The sequence below is a fragment of the Delphinus delphis genome, chromosome 6 (genome assembly GCF_949987515.2).
Source record: "Delphinus delphis chromosome 6, mDelDel1.2, whole genome shotgun sequence".
Lineage (NCBI taxonomy): Eukaryota > Metazoa > Chordata > Mammalia > Artiodactyla > Delphinidae > Delphinus > Delphinus delphis.
Window position 1 is genome coordinate 10,271,999 of NC_082688.1, and position 21,493 is coordinate 10,293,491.

A 21,493-nucleotide genomic window follows, 5' to 3' on the forward strand; every position below is an offset into this window, starting at 1 on the left:
GTGTTACACTTTAAATTTCTAATGTGGTTAATACTGATTCATATAACGTATAAACAAAAGCTTTTTGGGGACCTGTAATTTTTAAGACTATGAGTGGGTCCTGAAACCAGAAAGTTTAAAAACTGCTGAGTTAGCCAACTATTTCCTTGCCTCTAATAATGGAATAAAATCCACTTCTCGGGACTGGTTTTGTTCTAAAATGAGAACATTTACAGAGTGTGTGTGATATGAAAAACATACAATAGATGGTAGAAATTATTTGTGAAATAATGAGATGGGCTTCCAGTAATGTATGACAAGGTTAATTGTCTGCATATGTTTTCAGTAAATATTTATTATATTAAAGAATTTTGGAAAAAACTACCAATATGGAGTAGGAACTATGGGTCCCCAAAGCAGAATTTTTGATCATCCATTAAATATATATAAGTTAAATGGAAACTTACAAAGCTTTTATTCAAGAATGTGTTTCTACAGACATCAGTAGTAAAGTCTAAGGACACTCTTTCACCACACTTTTATAGAAGCAATTGTTTCATAAAACTTTTTCATGTTTCCTTCCTGACTTTGAGTGTGTACATACTCAATTTTTACATGACAAAATTGTATAGTTATATTAGAGGTATAGTTTTGTGTTCCATTCTTTTCCCTAGTCATTTTCCCACTTTGCTACATAGTTGCCATTATAATCATTATTTATGACTGCCTAAGGTCCAGGTCTTCGAATTGGTAGATCATACTTTATTAATATTCCCTTACGTTAGTTACGAAGGTTGTTTCTTCTGTTATTAGAAATGATGCTATGATGCATTTTCTTTATGTTATACAGACTTTTTTTTTTTTGCCTTTAGGATATAGTCACAGAAGTGGAGTTACTAGGCCAAAGTAACACAAACACATATATGTATATGTGTATATATATACTTATTTTTTACTGCTCATATTGTGTGTGATTGTATTTATACATATACATGATATACATACACACATCATATATATATCTGTGCGGTGGGAAGTGAGAAGTATATTCCTTCAAAGGAAGGGATTCCACTTTGTAGAAATGGACAGCATATATTTTGAATAAATAATAGTCTACCAGTTGACTGAGGCTGAATTTGTTTCATTTGTTTGCTTGCTAATTTTAAGAAGATAGGAAAATTTTATTTTAAACTTTCTAAAGTTTTTTTTTTTAAGCAAGTGACAACTCTTCAGACTTATGAAACATTGCTACAAAGGGTAGTACTTTATTTCAGTAGTTAATCTTTAAATTTCAGTTTTGTTCACTATGACTAAGATTTCTGTACTGTTTTAAGTGTTAGAAATTTAAGTAGTAATACTACTTTCAAGTGTAAAAGATAGATGTGAAGGAAATTATTGGTTGTAGTTGGTATGGTATATTATAGTCAGTTCCTTTAATCTAAAATCCTTTTTCAGAAAAACTGTGACTTTAGGAAGTAGGATTAGGATAATCGAGTTGACTGAAGTTATCAAACGCACATTTTTGTCAGTTAAATTTTCAGTCAAGTAGAATATGATGAAATATACTATTCTTTTTCTACTGATTATTGAGAAGACTCTCCACAGCTGTAGAAGCTGAGGGTACACATCTTCCAAAGTAGAGTGTAAGAAGGTAGGTTGATCTGCTCTTTACGACACTACGAAGTGTCATGTAAATTCATTCTTCCAAAGAAATTCTTATCCACTTGTTTCCTTATCTTTTATCTCTTTAAGATAGATGCTGAAGGTGGGGCAAGGTGATTGGGTTAGCTTATTGACAGGTAACTGATAAATGATTTCAAATTCTCAAGTGATAGATGGGGAGAAGTATGAAAGAAATTTGAAAGGGGGTTGCCTATAACATTAATGACTTAGGAATGATTTTAGTGATAACTGAGCTTCATTTTAGTGCTTTTTTTTTTTTTAAGGCTTGGGAGCTGTGTGCTTGGCAGTTTAGTTTGCACTTCATTTCTTTGTATAAATGTAAATATTTGAAGTCCTCTTAATTAACTGCTTCTTTATACAGTTTGGCCTCGGTTTTATTATTTTACTCCTTCACAGGAATTTGTAATCAGCATATATTGCCTTTCTTTTATAGTTTTATGACCTTTGTGAACTATTCAGAACTGGAGGTCAGGTTCCTGACACAAACTACATATTTATGGTATGTAAACACCAGTGATGTCAAGTACTTATTTTAAATGGAAGGAATCTGAGTTACTACATGTACATTATGTAATAATTTCGTTGCCATGTGAAAATCACTATTTAAATACATGAAAAGGTGATTCTATGCTTTTCTACATTTTGCTGTGTCCTCTAGTTGAGAATAATTGCTTTTGTAAACTGCTGTATACACAGGACTGGGTGTAGCCCTCAGTAATGGTTAGGCCGTAAAATAGCCCACAGGTTTAAGGCATAAATCTTCAGTTTACTGCTATTTTATCAGATTTTTCTTGAGCATTCATTTTCACCTGTTATTAATCTGTGGATTGATTAATATACACATATACACATTTGCTGTTAAGGTAGATATTTGCTTACTTTCCTTTTGTAATATAATGTTACTGTTGAACTTTTTCTGAGTCCTTCTGTTATTTTCCTTCCTTCTGAAAATTTCTGGGTCATTTTTCTAATCTTTTAGCTGTTTTCCTATTGGTCTAATATTGGCCGGAGTAAAACGTAAATGGGAAGTGTAAATAGTATATCCTCTTACGTAGTTGTTAAATACAAAGCTAAATGTAGAATACTGTTATAATTATGGTAATTGCTTTTACAAAAAAACTATTTTCTTCAAGTTGACAGCTCTTTTGATACAGTTAAAAAGATTTTTGAAATTCATTTAAAGTTTTTTGATTCACACATGATCTTTTAGAAACATTTATTAATGTAGGTAACAGAGAATTGAAAAAATGGTGATTTTGCAGGGAAAATTCTTGAGAGGATTGCACAGCAGGTTCCTGTAGGCTCCTGTAGCATAAGACTAGCACAAACATTTAGTAGGAACAGCTTATTTATTTCCATTTGAATTTTTTGTTAAAACCTAATTTCCAAATAATTCAATGTGTAACTCTTCATTTTTGTTATTTTGGGCTGTGTCTCTTGAGTTTGTGCCCTTTGGTATAATTTTTAAAAAATATTGTTGCTATTGTATTGTTTGTAACTGTAAATTTTTACTTTACAGGGTGATTTTGTAGACAGAGGTTACTATAGTTTGGAGACCTTCACTTACCTTCTTGCACTAAAGGCTAAATGGCCTGATCGTATTACACTTTTGCGAGGAAATCATGAGAGTAGACAGATTACACAGGTGTATGGATTTTATGGTAAGACCTTCTATTTCTCTGATTCTGAATATTGATTTACCTTCCTCTTTGGGAAAAAAGCCACACAAGTCATACATGTGCTTTTCATAGTAGAATTAGAAAATACAGATAATCTTTTTCCACTTTCTCACCCTTAACTCCTTTTCTTCCCTCAGTCAGTTAAAAATCTGACTATTGATATGTAGAGAGAACCATTCTTTTTTTTTTAATTGAAGTATAGTTGATTTACAATATTATATTAGTTTCAGATGTACAACGTAGTGACTCAGTATTTTTAGAGATTATATTCCTTTTAAAGTTATTATAAAATATTAGCTGTATTCCCTGTGCTGTACAGTACATCCATGTAGCTTATTACTTTATACATAGTAGTCTGAGAGAACCATTTTTAACTTTTTGGTGTATGTCTTTCTAGATCAGTGCCTCAAAGTGTAGTCTTCAGTTTATCTCACTGGAATCATTTGGGATGCTTGTTAAAAATGTAGATTGCTAGGCGCCACTTTTGGGGTGGGACCTTAGAATCTGCTGAAAGGGAATGTTTTGCACACTCAGTTTGAGAACCTATCCTATATATATGTATGTGTGTGTGTGTTTATACATACGTGTGTACACACACCCCAAGCTAAAATGGGATCATACTTGTTTTTTAATATTGTGATCAGCCTTTTCACTTCATTGATGTTATTTTATAGCTGCACTGTACTATACTGGATGGATGTACTGTAAATCTGTGTGCTTTCTCCAGAGAATACTAGGACCTCAGGTCATAAATAGAATGCAGCCATTAAAAGCAAAATAGCTACTTCTATAAAATTTTTATATGGTTGAAAGTTTTTCAAAATGAGGTTAGGAAGCTCTTTGAAGGAGGTAGATAACAGAACTGTAGAGATTATTATTATTATCTATCTATCTATTTATTTTTGGCTGCATTGGGTCTTCGTTGCTGTGCACGGGCTTTTCTCTAGTTGCAGCAAACGAGGGCTACTCTTCATTGCCATGCGCGGGCTTCTCATTTCAGTGGCTTCTCTTGTTGCGGAGCACAGGCCCTAGGCACATGGGCTTCAGTAGTTGTGGCTCGCGGGCTCTAGCGCAGGCTCAGTAGTTGTGGCGCCCGGGCTTAGTTGTTCCACAGCATGTGGGATTCTCCAGGACCAGGGCTCGAACCTGTGTCCCCTGCATTGGCAGATGGACTCTTAACCACTGAGCCACCAGGGAAGCCCTGTTGATATTATTAATAAGAATTTTCCTTGAACACAATTAAGGAAGATATTGAGAGATTTGAAAATATTAATTTCATAACCCTTTAGTTCTTAGACTTTATATTTTGAATTATCTTCTGTCATTATAAAGATATGCTGAACTCTCTTACTCCTGATTTTGTCAGCCATTATCAATTATTAAATTGAGAAATTTGGCAACGTATTGTTATCTATTTATTTATTTATTTTTGGCTGCACGGCGTGTCTTGTGGGATCTCAGTTCCCCGACCAAGGATTGAACCCGGGCCACAGCAGTGAAAGCCCCAAATCCTAACCACTAGGCCACCAGGGAACTCCCCGACAATTTATTGTTGATATAGTGTTAATAGGAATTGAAAAGTTAGATGGCTAATATTTATCTCCTTTCTAGAAGTTACTTCAGATTTTCATTCACAAAATGCCAAATATCATTTGGAATAAAAAGTGTTTGATTCTTTTGCAAAATAATCAGTATTTTGGATAATACATTATGTGGTGTTAGCTCAGTGAAAGCAACTGGCTCCAACTGTGTAAGATTAATGTTACATATATAATTACACCCCAGAATTTGACCAACATATCAGTGTAGGGCAAAAGAGGTAAAAGGGGGAGAGGAAGGAGGACATTTTAATCAAGATGCCTTGACCGAAGAAAATGACAACAGCACAACATCTAGTATTGAATTTTTTTCATCCCAAGCTGTGCTCTAGTGTTAATCTATGGTTTTGTTTGATAAGAGGAAGCCCATCTGCTCCTCAGGAGGGAGACAGTTTTAGTCATCATGGAACTTAACATTGATTTTAAAGTAGTAAAAATGTCTATATATAGCTATTATATTGGGCCTTCAGTTCACACTGATAAATATATGGTTAGCAGTTATTATGAACCAAGTGCTTTGCTTACGTGTTAAGGTGAAAAATTCACAAGATTCCTACCGGTAAACTGAGCTCAATGTTAGAGCTGTCTCATGAGACGTTTACAATAAGGACCCTGCCTCACGTAGAGATATAGTTTAGAAAATTATGAGGATTGACCATACCCCACAGTCTTATATCCTGTATCATTTTCAGCCGTACTTAGGGCAATTAGTGATACATCCATTTTTTTTCGAAATTAAGGAAGAAGCCAAAGAGCAGAACTTAGTGGTATTAACTGAGAGAAGAGATAATGTACCCTATTAACTGTTGTAGACAGCAGAGAGAATGTTCAGCTGAGAATATGTAAGAACTGATTGGCAGTTTGTCCTTAGTGATGACTACAGGGGTACTTAATGGAACTCAAGTATGTAGTTGCACAATTTGCAGAAAATCTCAGAAGAGGCAACCTAGGCCTGAAAAATGTTGAAATGGGAATTATCCATGCTCTTCTAATTTGTTTGATTATCCTGCTAGAATAAGGTAGTCACATTAAATACATTACTCTGTTTGATAGAATTGCCCAGTATTTTTTTTTTTAAGTTTATTTATTTGGCCTGCGGGGCCCCACTTCCCCAACCAGGGATGGAACCTACTCCCTCAGCAGTGAAAGCATGGAGTCCCAACCTCCGGACCGCCAGGAAATTCCCCCCCGGTATTAAATAGTAAGACAAAAGCTTTTGCTTTGGGTTATGTGAAATGAATATTTAGCTCTTCTTTTTTTTTTTCTTTTTTGTGGTACATGGGCCTCTCACCGTCGTGGCCTGTCCAGTTGCGGAGCACAGGCTCCAGACGCACAGGCTCAGCGGCCATGGCTCACAGGCCCAGCCGCTTTGCGGCATGTGGGATCTTCCCGGACTGGGGCACGAACCCGTGTCTCCTGCATAGGAGACTGCGCCACCAGGGAAGCCAACTCTTCTTGATTATAGCATTTTGACTAATAGTTTCAGCTGGTTCTTAGAGCTACTTCTGGAATGAAAAGCAGGACCACATTCTTAGACTAGTTAGACACTGGTCTCCTTCTGGTTCTACATGGAGGACCTACTAGGGCTAACTATGTATCATAACTTGCCATCCTAGTTTAAGCAAATTTCTGTTGTCCCAGTATTAGATGTATTCTTTACTTATTTTATTTATTTATTTATTTATTTTTTGGCCGCACCTCATGGCTTGCAGGATCTTAGTTCCCTGACCAGGGATTGAACCCGGGCCACGGCAGTAAAAGCGCTGAGTCCTAACCACTGGACCACCAGGGAACTCCCCTGTATTCCTTAGTTTTATCAGCAGGTTCAGAACTTCATTAATGAGAACTCTTTGTTTCTCTCATAGATGAGTGCCAAACCAAATACGGAAACGCTAATGCCTGGAGATACTGTACCAAAGTTTTTGACATGCTCACAGTAGCAGCTGTAAGTTTATGTAAATCTTTTTTAAAAAAAAGCTCAAGTATTTTCCTGCCAGTAACACTTGGCGTATTTTTATCTAATTGCCATTTCAGTTATATTGATATCATTAGCACTCACTGATGGATTTAGATATATGACTGAGTTTATTATTATATGTTCAACTCTTTGTTTTCCTTTTTTTGCTAGTTAATAGATGAGCAGATTTTGTGTGTTCATGGTGGTTTATCTCCTGATATCAAAACACTGGATCAAATTCGAACCATTGAACGGAACCAGGAAATTCCTCATAAAGGAGCGTTTTGTGATCTGGTTTGGTCAGATCCTGAAGATGTGGATACTTGGGCAATCAGTCCCCGAGGAGCAGGTTGGCTTTTTGGTGCAAAGGTCACAAATGAGGTAAAGCCAGCATTTTCGGAAAAGTGGTTTGTTGGTTGCTAATGGACTACATAAAGAACTATGGTGGCTATAGATACCAAACTTCTAGTCTAGTTTACTCAAACTGTGGTGGCTATGGATATCAGATTTCTTGTCTAGTTTATCCTGTATGTCTTTCCTTAATGGTTAAATGAGATCACGTAATAAAAGCACCTCCTTTAGCATCCGTTGGTACTATGTATAAAATAAATGTTCCTTTTCTTTCAAACATTGCAATTAAGTAATGAGATAACAAGGGCAAGATAGGCAACTTTTTAATATATATATTTCTTTGTGTATATATTTTTAATTGAGATATAATTGACATAACATTGTATTAGTTTTATGTATACAACATAATGATTTGACATGTATTTATTGTGAATAAGCAATATTTTTGAGATTAACTACTTTCAGTTAAAAATATATATACACACACACTTACACATACACATACACCACAGGGTGAAGTAAAATCCAGCATAATGAAGTCAGAGAGCTAGTTTTATCCTGTCTGAGCCTCCGGTTTCTGAAGTTGCAAGAGAAGGATAATAAATCTCTTTCAGAATTTTGTAAGAACCATACTAAAGCCTCAGTAAATGATAGATATTGATAGTAATATATTTATTATTAAACCATAAAAACTTTGTTTCATATCTGATAGCACTTACAGAATGCTTTTCTTTCAGAAACTTCTAACTAATTATGTTACTATGATTTCTATAACTCAGGCCAAAGTGGCTCTATAACTTATGGAAATTAATGGGGATAACTGTAGAATGGATTCTATAATCATGAGAGCTCTAGTAATTATAGGATTTATACTTTATTTAAATGCTTATTTTCTTATATATGTAGGTTGATTTTTTTAAAAATGTGCTGGATACTTAACAAAACCTTTCTAAATTGCAGTTTGTTCATATCAACAACTTAAAGCTCATCTGCAGAGCACACCAACTAGTGCATGAAGGCTATAAATTTATGTTTGATGAGAAGCTGGTAACAGTATGGTCTGCTCCTAATTACTGTTATCGTTGTGGAAATATTGCTTCGATCATGGTCTTCAAAGATGTAAATACAAGAGAACCAAAGTTATTCCGGGCAGTTCCAGATTCAGAACGTGTTATTCCTCCCAGGACAACAACGCCGTATTTCCTTTGAGGCCTTCGCCCATCCTGCTGACCCATTTTTCTGCCCTCTTACCCCAACTTTCGTGTATTACCCTCTACAATATACTTTTTATTGAGCACTTTGCTGCTGAAATGCTGCCTCTTGCCTTTTTTTTTTTTAATTTTAAATTATCTAAATTTATTGTTTGTTATGGTGTCTATAGCAATGTTTTTCTATCAGTTTTCTCCCCCATCCCATCCCCGCCTTGGACTCATTTGAGAAGACTTGAGAAATGTCTTAATACTCACACTGCTGCATGTAGCTCTTGCTTATTTACTGGTCTACGGGAAACAGGATGTTTCCTTTTTTAAAAAAGCCAATTGACAGAACAGACTACACTGAAATACTCCTCCTTTTGTATTATTCAGTCTTTTGTTTTAGTTCGGTAAGTTTTAAGAAATTTCAGCAGCAAAGTTGTTATTCAGTGGGCATGATGGACTGCAAATGCCTCAAGTTATGTATACCTGTCCCAGCTGTAAACTTCATTTTCCTTTGTTGGATGATATTTTAAATGGATATAAAATAAATTGGTCTAAAGGGCTGCCCTCCTTGTTGTGTTTTTAAATTTTAGTTTAAAAACTGCTACAGCTTATGACTTTGTACATTAAGATAATTGTATTGATCTGTTTTCAGATTCCTTGTATTTTTTAATAAAGTAATCTTAAATAAAACCCAGATAGGTTAAAGTGTTAGAAATTTTAAACAGTGTACATTGTTAGCTGAAAGTTATTCTTTTTTTCTTTTTTCCTAATCGGAGTTCTTGGCCCTTTGCTTATTAAGTTTAAAACTTCAACTGAAATTCCATACTATATATTTTAAAAACAAATCACTAAACTGTGCCTAAAGAAATAACTGCCATATTAATGTTTTGGTTTATATCCTCTCTAGTAATAGAAAAACATTTAATACTTGTAATGCTGATGTGTTCATTTGATACCAGTTGAGTAGAATGTGATCAATCCAGTTTACAATCTATCATGAGTATCATTAAGTAAAATATATGTACTTTTCAATAGGAATCATTCTTACTGTAACACTTGACCTTAACTTTTAGAAAGTGTTCATTTTTTAACTGCAACTGGAAAGGTTGAAAAGTCAGGACTCTTGTACTTGTGAACTGTAATCTGAAGCAGATTTTTAAAAGTGTTGAAAAAACCAAATTGTCCTTTTTTGTAAAGGTCTGTGATACTATGTTTCGGCTTTGTGTAAGTAATTTGAATATCCAAAGGGTTGTGATGATCAGTTCTTGATATGCAACTGTCCACTTAATAAGGACAAGTGTTCCAGTGTCTCTTATGATTGTGGTCATAAATGATGCTGGAATTAACCATTTTATGAAATCGTTGGTATCCCTTTACTACTATAATTAATTTTTGTCATTCCAGGAAATCTTTGTGAAGCCAGCCAATTAATAAAGCACTTTAGCATCTGTTCAGGTAGTTTTGAAAACCAACTGTCCCCCTTCAGGATAAGAACTTCCAGGTTACCTAAAAATGCAATAAAAATCTTTATAGTCTAAGCTTCTTGGCACATAATTTTTCATCAGGGCTTTTCTTTTATTAAGTGAGCACAATAGTGTTTTGATTTTTTCCTCCAACCACACAGCTCCTTGTGTAGTTTTTAATTGTATAGCTGTAAGAAAGAAGTGGCTAAGACATTTGCTGCACACACTTGGAACTGTTGGGTCAGTAGCTTTGTTTTACTGCCCTGACCCCAGTGTAATTCAGGGGGAAAGGTATTTTTATCTTACAGGGATATGTAGCTATGTATTTTACTACTTGTGAAACACTGGAAATTAATGATGCAGACAACTTGGTGTGGTCTTTGAACAGCTTTCTGCAGTATTTTTTTTTTCTGTTACCATAAATTGTATTTAAGTGCTTTCTCTCTTCTGCTTTTAAGTTGTACCAATAAAATTGGTAACCCTCAGCCCTTCCTTCCCATTTGACACTCCTTAGCTTAGATTGATGTAGTTGTTTTAGTTACCCATGTAATGTGACTTTTACTTTTAAGTCATGGTGTACTGCATTTGTTTGTCACTAGTTGGGCATGTGCCAATAATATTCTGTCCATTCCTTAATTGCCATCTCTGTTTTGCCTGATTTTTTTCTCTTCAACTGAATAATGGCTTTTTGCATGAAAAAAAAAGTTTTTACTATTAGACATGTAAAGGGAAGAGAGAGTGAATGTATTGGATCTGTAAGCCTAAAAGGAATATTTGGATCCCTCTGATAAATAAGGGCTATGTACTATATAGAGTAATCATGTGGTGGAAAATACTTGCAAGTCATAGATTTGTAGGCATGAGGCTCTGTTATTCCCTGTATCTAGGCTGAATGTAAAATCCCTTATGTTGTATTGGGGTAATAACCATTTTTATTTGCCTATGATATACTTGGTTTCTAATAAAATGTCCTAGGCTCTAGTGAGAACTGTCTACTTTTAATTGCCAATTACTCCCCTTTCCTCATTTTCCTGATATGCTCTTGGCTAGCTTTTCCTAGGTTAATGCTTTTTCCTGAAAAATCTCACAACTCTAAATGTGTTCATTTGGGTGTGATCCTAAAAAGCCTGGATCAAGAGCACATCTTTAATATGCAACCTGCATCAGCTCCTACTCTGTCCGGATGTCTAGAACTGTTGGAAGATTTTGATGTCTTAAACCCTGTGTTTCACTTTTGAAATAAGGTTTGAAATATTGTTCTTTGCATTAAGATTTGTGTGTTTTTGCGTTGTAAGCCCAGCACCAGGTTTTGGAAAATGCCTGTACTGTGAAAGCAAATCCGAACTCTTTCTGAGCCTCTTCCGTTGTCAGAAACAGAATTGCTTTCCATCAGCCTCCAAAAAATTGTGTATCTGGAGTCGAAGAGATTTAACAGCAAGAATCCAGATTTTTAAATGTACTTGTTTTCTAAATGCTAATGTTTGTAAAGCACCTTCAGTTCTTTGGATGAAAGGTGCTATATTCTCTCTGTAAATTAATAAAAAGATTATAGGAAGTTTGGCAAAAAAATTTATCTAATGCAGTCTGTCCCAACAAGAAGGTAGCATTTTATATAACGCAATTTAAAAATTAAAAAATGCTTATTCCTTCACTTAGTTGCTTGACTAGTAAACAGAAGTGAAACTTTTCTTGTTCTGCATTTGACTCTTCAGTGTTCCAGTTCATTGTTACGTCCTGGATCCAGTGCCCAGAACCCAGCTTCATGAGATCATCACAACTCTTTCAATTGTGTATTTAAACTGTGCAGTCATGCTGATGAAACATACAGTAGTAAAACACCAAAAAGAAGCATTTGGAAAGTCCTCTAGCATGAAACCAAACACAGTAGATGCTTGGAGAAGGACCCTATTCCCCTCTTACTAGTTTTCTGTTTCCTTGTTAATCACTTGGTGAATATGTGCCTTTCGTAAGGCATATTACTCATGATAGTAAGCTTATGCTGGCTTGGATCATTCAAATGTTTTCTTAATTCAAAAATGCATGAAATTTATGAATTTTGTGTGCGTGTGTCAACAAAAATAATTATTGTGTAAGTATATTCCACTCAGTCCCTGGGCAGCCACTGTTCTCAGCACTTTGCTTTTTTATATAAATGGGAATGGGTTATAAAAGACTGTATGGAGGCAATGGAATAGTGGAAAGAATATAGGCTTTGGGGTCAATCTAGGTAAAAACCCCAGCTCTGCCAGGCAGTAATAGCAGCTAACCTGTATTGAGCACACTTAGCTAAATGCTGTACATGCCCTATTTTATGTCATCCCTCCTATGGCTCAATGACTGTAGTACCTTTGTTTTTTTTTTTTTCTTCAGACAAGAAAACACACTTAGAGATCATAGGTAACTTGCCCAGGGTTGCACAAGAGAGCTGGAATGTGAACCCCTTTAGGGCATCCTAGAGTAGTACATCTTAAGCAGTATTGGTTATTGTAGCTTTGTGACCTTGAGCAAGTTGGGTTTTCTGAACCTTAAAATTCTGTGTCTAAAATAAGAATGCCATACAGGGTTGATCTCAGGATTAAAAATAGCACATATAAAATACCCAGTCCCTGGCCCAAAGCTGCCATTTATTGAGGGCCCACTTACATATCATTTGCCCAAATTCAGTGTAGTTGGGAAGTAAAAATAATCCAAGGCAATATATAATTGCTGACATAGTGTAGTTTATGTAAGTACAGCAAATTTGGAGAAGGAAATGTTTGAGGTAAGGTGGAGTAATTGGGGAAGGCTTAAAAGAGGAAGTGTGAAATGTATACTAGAATGATGGGCCATGTATTTCATATAGTAAAAGCACAGAAATGGGGATTACTAGAACTTGGACATGATATGAAGGTAAACTTGAGGGTACTCCTTGGGAAAGCGTAAGAGATGAATAGCTGCAGCTCTATTGACAATACCACGTATCAGAGAGGCGTTGGCCAATTGTGAAAGACCTTGAAAACCAAGCGGATGACTTTAATTCATATATATATTTTTTTCTTCTTTTTTGCGTTTCGCGGGCCTCTCCCTGCTGCGGCCTCTCCCGTTGCGGAGCACAGGCTCCGGACGCGCAGGCTCAGCAGCCATGGCTCACGGGCCCAGCCGGTCCGCGGCACGCGGGACCCTCCCGGACCGGGGCACGAACCCGCGTCCCCTGCATCGGCAGGCGGACTCCCAACCACTGCACCACCAGGGAAGCCCTTAATTCATATTTTAAGAAACATAATGAGTGACATTCAAGATTAGTCTCCTAGTAAGTTGATCCTCCCCACCAGGACTCCTACCACATCTCCCCTAGTCTTCTCTGACAAATGATTCTGAGGTTCTCTCTCTTTTCTGGCTTGGTGATTATAAGGGTGGATATTGTTTGTTGGTATTGAGGGGATTTATGGTTCTGTTATCTTGGGATTATGTAAAATATTAATTTGGGGAGCCAACAGATGTTCAACTTTTTGTTTTTCCTTGTCAATGCCATTTTGAAGGTCCCATTACAATTTACCATCATCATCATTTTATAGAAGGAAAGATGTAAAAAAAGCCATCTCAGAATAAAGGACAGCCCTTTACACCAAATAAATTCGGCTTTATGAAAAACTATAGTAGTCTCATTTTTACCATTTGTGAAGATCAGTAAGAGATTTGTCCCCAAACTTTTGGTGTGTATAACTCTAGGCTGTCACATTATTGATGCATAAAAGCGTATTCTGATAAAACAGAAATAGCTTAAGAGAAAGTTTTATGCCTCTTCCCAGCTCCAAATATATGCCGAGGATCTACCAAACAAAAACTACACAGGATTGCAGAAAGACTGAAGGGGATTCCACCTTAGAGGAAGAATTTTGTTAATATGTTACTGAGTTATGTCTTATTTTCAAGGATGGCCTTGTTAAAGTAGAAGAGAAAAGGTAACTGATTTATAATGCTTATGTGCTGGTAGTCTTGCATGCTTAGGTCTGTCAACAACCCTAAAAATGCAAGGAAATTTATTTTAAAATTGATTAGCTGGAGTAGAAGTCACAAGCATCTGCAGTATCACAGGACAGTTAGCAACACATTCAGGGGTCAGTTCCGTTTAGGCATTTAAGAACTGAACACATTGCTTTTGGTTACGGCATCAATTCTGTTTGCAGGGTTGATTTTCCTTTCTTGGTAATTTATTTTAAAAATCTCTTGCTTTCTTGGAAGCCTGCACCCAAGCTTGCTATCTCTTCTGCAGAGGATTGAGCATCTAAACCACACTTTATATTGATAGATTCTTACAGTTTTCTTGCCGGATCCTCTGTGAAGTGTTATCTGTGAGCTCTAACCATTTCAGCATGATGTAGTCAGGGACCGGATATGAGGTGGTTCAAAATGAAGCTCATTTTGGAGACTTACCTCACTGTCGCACCTGCCAGAGGAGTTTGGGAAATTGCAGCGCTTAGCTGTTGCTCCTGGCGTGGTGCAGTGTTGAGGGGCGCCAGCAGGTGTGTGGGATGCAGGACTCAGAGCCAGAAGAACCTGCCCGCCGCAGGTGTCTGGCGCCGGAGATGCAGTTTTTACTTTCGACCGCACGGTGGCGCTTAGATCTCCCCGGCAGTGTTAGCAGCCTCTAAGGCACCTCCGCCGCCACCTGCAGTCTCAACCAAACTCTAGGTGGCGGGATGTGACGGCCCGAGCGTCCAATCGGCCTCCAGGCTTCCGGCCACACTACGGCTCTAGCCAATAGGAACTGAGGAGAGGCGCGGAGGAGGCGGGCCCTGCGGCAAGCCTGGCAGAGGCGCGAGGCCCTTCGCCCGCCTCTCCGCCTACTCCAGCCTCCGCCGCCTCAGCTTCCCGAGCGAGCCCTACGGCCGCCGGAGCAGCTCCCGCGGCGGAGCAGGAGCCGGATGGTCAGAGGAGCCCGGCAGCCCCAGCAGCCGCGGAGTCGCCTGGCCCCAAGGTGGGGCGGGGGCTGAATGGAGATCGGGGTTGGGGATGGGGCGCGGGAGCGGGCCCAGGGCAGCAGCTTGGGGCCGTGAAGCATTCGGGGCGCCGAGACTGGAGGGGCGGTCGGGCTGCGGGTAATTCGGGGGGCGCCAAGGGGCGGCGGAGCGGGCTGGGAGGCGGTCGCATCCTCCAGACCGGATAAGAGGGGCGTGTGAGGGAAGGGGCGCCGAGCGGTGAGACTGGGGGCGCAGGGCCGGGAGGGGCAGGGCGCGCGCGCTCGGTGGAGGGGCCGTGGAATGCGGGGGGCGCGGGGCCTGGAGGGGCGGGGCTCGGAGGGGCAGTGCCCGTGTCGGGAGGGGGTGGGCACTGGAAAGGGGAAGCCGGAGGGGCTTGCGGGGGTGGTGAAGCAGACAATGAGTAGGTGGCGGTGGGTGGTTTTGGGGAGCTGGGCTGTGACGAATAGGAGGTGAGGATGGAGTGAGAGACCAGGAGGCAGAGCAGGGTTTGGGCTAAGCAGACATTAGGGGAACGGTGAGTCCCAGGATCGCTTGGTCTTGGTATTTAGGGGAAACAGAACGTAAGGCGTTTGTAAGGTCAGGCAGGTATGGGCTTAGACAGCCTGTAGTGCTCGAGGGTGGTGCGTTGAGTTCTTGACTGGCACAGTAGGGCCCGCAGATGTGATCTTATTTGTTACTTTTAGTTACCATCTTATTTGTTTGGTCTACAGACTGACTGGCACAGTGGAGAAACCACCTCGAAAACGGAAAAGCAGGTAAGGCAAAATGCCTTCCCAATTTTGCTTCGTGTTTTTTTCCGTTTGCTTGGCTGCACCTATACTATACTGCATAATTATACACTGTCAGCAGATGAAGTTTTTTACTTAGCTCCTTTCTTAATGAATATAACTATCTGCAAGCTCTGTCTTCCAGGACTTCAAAGTACTGCCTGTACTTTTTTTTTTTTTTGGTATCTAAGATTATGTGGGAAAGAGATGTGGATAATTGAGAAGGCCTAGTTTTTTATGTTAACCGTAATTTCAACTTCTTCACCAGCTCTGTTTAAAAAGCTAATGTTTATTGAACATCTGCTGTGTGCCAGGTACCATGTGCAAGTGCTTATTTGTGTTATCTTCTGTAATCCATGAAACACCCGAAGGAACTGTGTACAGTTATCACTATTTTAACACAAGAAAGAACTGAGGCACAAGAGAGGCTGAGCATTTATCTAAGATCACACATCTCATAAGTGATAGAACCAGGATTTGAATCCCAGCAGTCTGACTGCAGAGCTGAAGCTCTTAACCATTATACTATAATGCCTCTAATAAATATACAATTGAAAATAGGTTTTCTTTTTTTTTAAATTAATTAATTTTTGGCTGCATTGGGTCTTCGTTGCTGTGTGCAGACTTTCTCTCGTTGTGGCGAGCGGGGGCTACTCTTCGTTGTGGTGCATGGGCTTCTCACTGCGGTGGCTTCTCTTGTTGCGGAGCATGGGCCCTAGGTGCGCGGGCTTCAGTAGTTGTGGCATGGTGGCTCAGTAGTTGTGGCACACGGGCTTTGTTGCTCTGCGGCATGTGGGATCTTCCTGGACCAAGGCTCCAACCCGTGTCCCCTGCATTGGCAGGCGATTCTTAACCACTGCGCCACCAGGGAAGTCCCGAAAATAGGTTTTCTTATTGCTTTTACTGTTTTCATTGTATGTAGAGTCTAATAAGCAGTTGAACTATAGGAAGATAGAAACAAAGGGCTTAGGTAGTCTGCAGCAAGTGCATTGTTCCTTGAGTAATGAAGAGCATGCATCCATTCCACAAGCATTTCTGAGCACATTCCATGTGTCAGGTACTACATAGCAATTCTGTGTAGTCATTCGAAGATTCCTTTTTCATGGATGTAGGCATTGGCCTAGAGAAAGTAAGTTACAGTAGTGAGGATGTAACCAGTAGGACGACTGTAATAGTTAATTCTTGCTAAGTTATTGATGTTAATACACAGTAAACCTTAACAGTAGGTAGATGTGAAATGCTGATGGTGGAAGGTGCAAACAGCCAAAGTTCCTTTGTCACTCTTCAGGCCTGTATGGGCCAATGTGGTAGCCATATATGGCTGTGGAACACTCAAAATGTGGCTCTCATGACTGAGGAACTGGATTTTTAATAAATATTATTAATTGTAATTAATTTAAATTTTAAAACTGATATTTAATTACTGGAAAATGTTTATGTCTGGAACAACTTGGGTATGTGAATTTGCTTTTTCATCTGTAAATTATGAAATCTAAATACAGGTCAAATTTTTCCAATGAAAATTTAATGTCCAAAGTGAGGCATATATCTAAGTACTGAAAAACACACCAAATTTCAGATTAGTACAAAAAGTACATGGCGAATTTCTCATTACTAATTTTTATGTCAATTACTTCATGAAATAATATTTTAGATATATTGGATTAAATAAAAGTATTACTCAAATTATTTTCAGGGTTTTTTTTTTGACTTTTTCTAACATAACTATTGGGAAAGTAAAAATTACATATATGGCTTGCATTATATTTTCTTTTCGATAGCCCTTGTTTAACTTTCATTACCCCACTGCCAGACTCTTGGAGTAGCCTCCTGACTGGGTTCCCTACCTTGAATCTGTAATTCATTCACATACTGTGCAAGTTGATCTTCTAATTCTCAAGCTTAAGATCCTTATGTGGTTCCCCTTGTTTATTGAACATAATTCAGACTTTTTAGCATAATCATAAAAAGACACTGCCCTCTATCATGATAAACCATAATGGAAAAAATATAAAAAAATGTATATGTATGTTTAACTGAGTCACTTTGCTGTATAGCAGAAACTAACACAAAATTGTAAATCAACTATACTTCAATTAAAAAAAAAAAAAGACTGCCTTTATTTCACTTTTATCTATCTTTCCAGCCACAGTTGAGTACTGTGGCCATGTACTCAATAACGGCCAAATTCTCAATAATGGATCTACTAAACGTCCAGTAATTAATTGACTTAACTTTCTGGTGAATGCTTCACAATGAACTACTTGCTGAATGTAACTCTATGTCCTGTTTGCCATTCCCAGAACTTATGTTTGGGTTTTTGCAGATGATTTCTCTTTCTCTCTGGAATACTTTCTCCCCGTTCCTTGGCAAGCTCCCCACTTTTAAGACTTCCCTCAAACATCACATCTTCCATGCAAACTTTCTACCCTCTCCTTCACCTTCCTCTTCTCTGCTTTGTTTGTTCCTATGATAGCCTGTAGATACACCTAGGTGTAATGGTTTGAGCTGAATTTGAATCTTAGCTCTGTCAGATACACGTTGTGAGATCATATGCAAGTTAATAAACCTCTCTGAGCCCCAGCTTCTTCATCTGTATAACGGAAATAATAATAGTTCAACCATTATAGGGTTGTAAAATGCTTAGTATAGTGCCTGGCACGTAGAAAGTATACAGTAAATTTTAGGTTAAAAAGCACCTATTAGGGCTTCCCTGGTGGCACAGTGGTTGAGAGTCCGCCTGCCGATGCAGGGGACACGGGTTCGTGCCCCGGTCCGGGAAGATCCCACATGCTGTAGAGTGGCTGGGCCCGTGAGCCATGGCCGCTGAGCCTGCGCGTCCGGAGCCTGTGCTCTGCAGTGGGAGAGGCCACAACAGTGAGAGGCCCACGTACCGCAAAAAAAAAAAAAAAAAAAAAGCACCTATTAAATACCTTTTATTTCTCACTTCTTTTCAAAATATATACAGTATGAAGGATTAAAAATAAAGATATTAAGGCAAAAAACATGAGAGAATAGTAATGAAATTAAATCAGTGGCAAAGTTAGTATATAGACTAGAAGGTACTGCACAGTTACCAAAGGTAGGTTCCATATTTGGCTCTGAGCTTCCTAGAACAAAAGCTAAGAAGAAAATAAAGCTCAACTTGCAGGTTCATGGTGTCTGTAAAATCCAACACATGTTTAAGAGAGGCACACTTTTTTTGACTTTTAGAGAAAAATTTCTCTCACTGGTTTTCATAATGGGGACACTGTGGTTTTGTGGGAGAAAATAAACCCAATGACAAATATAGTAGGAAGTTTTTTGTTGTTGTTGTTTTTTAAGGTTGCTTCTTATAATGCTTCTCAATCCAGGTTTAGGTAGTACCAGTGAACATCCTCCGAAGAGCCAGAGCAACTGGATTTAGGTATACTGCTCACCGATGGTTTGGCTTGGTTCAGAGATAAGGAAGAATGAGTAAGCTGTAGGGCCTCTGCTTATCCTCAGCACCTAGAATGGTGCCTGGCACTTAGAGAACGTTTGATAGAATTATTGAATGAATAATTTGTTCCATGAATATTATTTCTGTAATCAAGTTTTGGTAAGCATCGGGCACCAATGAGGGCACACATTCCGCATGTCTAAGGTCAGATCCTGATTGAGTCAGCATTTTGACCTGAATGGACAGCCAGCATACATCTCTAAAGAGATCCTGTGGACGAGACCAAGATTTTCTTCAGAAAGCAGGTCTGGGATTGCTCTAAAAATAGAAAAAATAATGGCCAGGTAAGCTCTAAAGGTGGATTACAGAGAGAAGATGTAATGGTTGTAGCCAGAAATTATTTATAGCTGTTTTTATGAGTTGTATACTGTGGCCATAAAATTCTCAACATCAAATGATACAACTTCCTGGTGAACACTGCAAGGTGAATTAATTGCTGAATGTAGCCTTAAATATCCCTTTGAGTTGGCCTGCTGTGTAGAGTTGTTGACTGTTACACTGTGTATCCTATTCCATTTTAGGAAACAGTTGCCAAAAATGTGATTTTTATTTTAGGATCGTTGCTATTAAGTCATTCTTTTTGATAGACATTAGTTTAGTGGCTGAGTTATCTTTTGAGAACATTCCTAGTGGACCAAACTATAAGACAGTTTAAGAAAAACTGAGATAATTTGAATAAGCACCACATGGCCGACGGTTACCAGTTCTTTGTGTCTTCCCTCCACCCCCACCACTAAACATTTGTTTCCCTTCCTTGGTTCTTCTTTGAGCCCCTAGTACTGAGGGGGTGCTCAGTAAAAGCATCTGAACTAACAAGTGCATTGGTGGTAAGAGGGAGGTAGTGTGGGATGGGGCTTTGGTGGTCCAAAATAATGTGATGCTATTTAATGCCCCTGACAAACTGTACTAGACTGACAGGAATTTTAAGATTAGGAAACTTGATCTCTATGTGGTTTTGGAAAATTCTGAAGGCTTCAATATGTTTGTTAATAAAGTTTGGGTTATTAGTTAGAGAATCCTTTCAGATCCTATTAGGAGCAAGACCCATTTGTTTAGGATTCATGTCGTAATAGGATTCATGTTGATTAAAGCTTTATTGTATGATTTGTGGTGTGTGTGTGTGTGTGTGTGTGTGTGTGTGTGTATGTATGTAATTTGTTTGAATTACAGTTGAATTAAAAACAACCTTCAAATGCTTTCTAGTTCTGGGTACTAGGGTTATAGACATGAATGAGATACGGCCCCTGCTGGGGAAAAGCTCGTACATTAGTGGGGAAGACAGACACAAAAATAAGGTGTTGTAATTGACTTTGTATGTACACAAAGAGTTTATAGTAATTCTTCGTACTGGTAGTGAGGGCAGTTTCTACAGACATTTCACCTAGGGTCTGAAGGTTTAGAAGGTGAATTTTGGCAGTCGTGTGACTGTTGAAATGATAGAGAGTAGAGCCGGGATGTAGACTGACAAATGATGAAGTCTTAGGTGAGGTGAATTCAGGACCAGTGTCAGGTGTGGGAAGAAAGATGTTTTTAAATGCTTGGGCTGTTGTGTCAGTTTAGAAATTACACGGTAGTTCTCAACGAGGGATGATTTTCCCTCCCAGGGGGCATTTGGCAATGTCTGGAGACATTTTTGGTTGTTACAACTCGGGGTATCTATTGGGTGGAGTCCAGGAGTGCTGCTGAACACCTACAGCATACAGGACAACCTCCGAACCGAAGAATTGTCCTGCTCAAATTGTCAGTGATGCTGAGGTTGTGAAATCCTGAATTAGAGTTTGAATCCTAGCTCTTCCTAATACTAGCTTTGGGCTCTTGGACAAAGTATTTGCCAGATGCAGGTAATGATAGTACCCACCTTGTAGAATTATTACTCTCCTCTAGTAGCATATAAACTGCGTGAGTACAGAGATTTTTGTTTTCCTTGCTATTCTGTTCCCAGCACTTAGAACATTGCCTCACATATAATAGGTACTCAGTAGCTCTTTGTTGGATGATTCAATGAATTGGCTTATTTTTTTAAATAAATTTATTTATTTTATTTTATTTATTTTTGGCTGCATTGGGTCTTCGTTGCTGCACGCGGGCTTTCTCTAGTTGAGGTGAGCGGGGGCTACTCTTTGTTGCGGTGCACGGGCTTCTCATTGCGGTGACTTCTCTTTGTCGCAGAGCATGGGCTCTAGGCGCACGGGCTTCAGTAGTTGTGGCATGCGGGCTTCAGTAGTTGTGGCTTGTGGGCTCTAGAGCGCAGGCTCAGTAGTTGTGGAGCACCGGCTTAGTTGCTCTGTGGCATGTGGGCTCTTCCCGGCCCAGGGATCAAACCCGTGTCCCCTGCCTTGGCAGGCGGATTCTTAACCACTGCGCCACCAGGGAAG

At 38.7% G+C, this 21,493-nt stretch overlaps 2 protein-coding genes and 1 non-coding gene across 3 annotated transcripts in view; 2 read left to right on the top strand and 1 right to left on the bottom strand.

Moving 5' to 3' along the window:
- PPP6C (protein phosphatase 6 catalytic subunit) overlaps positions 1-13,533 on the top strand; it is a 33,930-nt gene extending 20,397 nt beyond the window's left edge. Inside the window, exons 3-7 of the mRNA XM_060014159.1 lie at positions 2,096-2,161; positions 3,182-3,323; positions 6,805-6,884; positions 7,068-7,277; positions 8,208-13,533. Coding sequence (XP_059870142.1) covers positions 2,096-2,161; positions 3,182-3,323; positions 6,805-6,884; positions 7,068-7,277; positions 8,208-8,456 — 747 coding nt within the window. The 3' untranslated portion in view covers positions 8,457-13,533. The remainder of the gene's footprint in view (positions 1-2,095; positions 2,162-3,181; positions 3,324-6,804; positions 6,885-7,067; positions 7,278-8,207) is intronic.
- TRNAK-UUU (transfer RNA lysine (anticodon UUU)) lies at positions 6,660-6,731 on the bottom strand. The gene has a single exon. It is a non-coding gene; the product is annotated as a tRNA-Lys (tRNA).
- Positions 13,534-14,721: 1,188 nt separating the features above from the next.
- SCAI (suppressor of cancer cell invasion) overlaps positions 14,722-21,493 on the top strand; it is a 137,501-nt gene continuing 130,729 nt past the window's right edge. The window contains exons 1-2 of the mRNA XM_060014160.1: positions 14,722-14,866; positions 15,581-15,625. Of these exons, the coding sequence (XP_059870143.1) occupies positions 14,814-14,866; positions 15,581-15,625 (98 nt within the window). The 5' untranslated portion in view covers positions 14,722-14,813. The remainder of the gene's footprint in view (positions 14,867-15,580; positions 15,626-21,493) is intronic.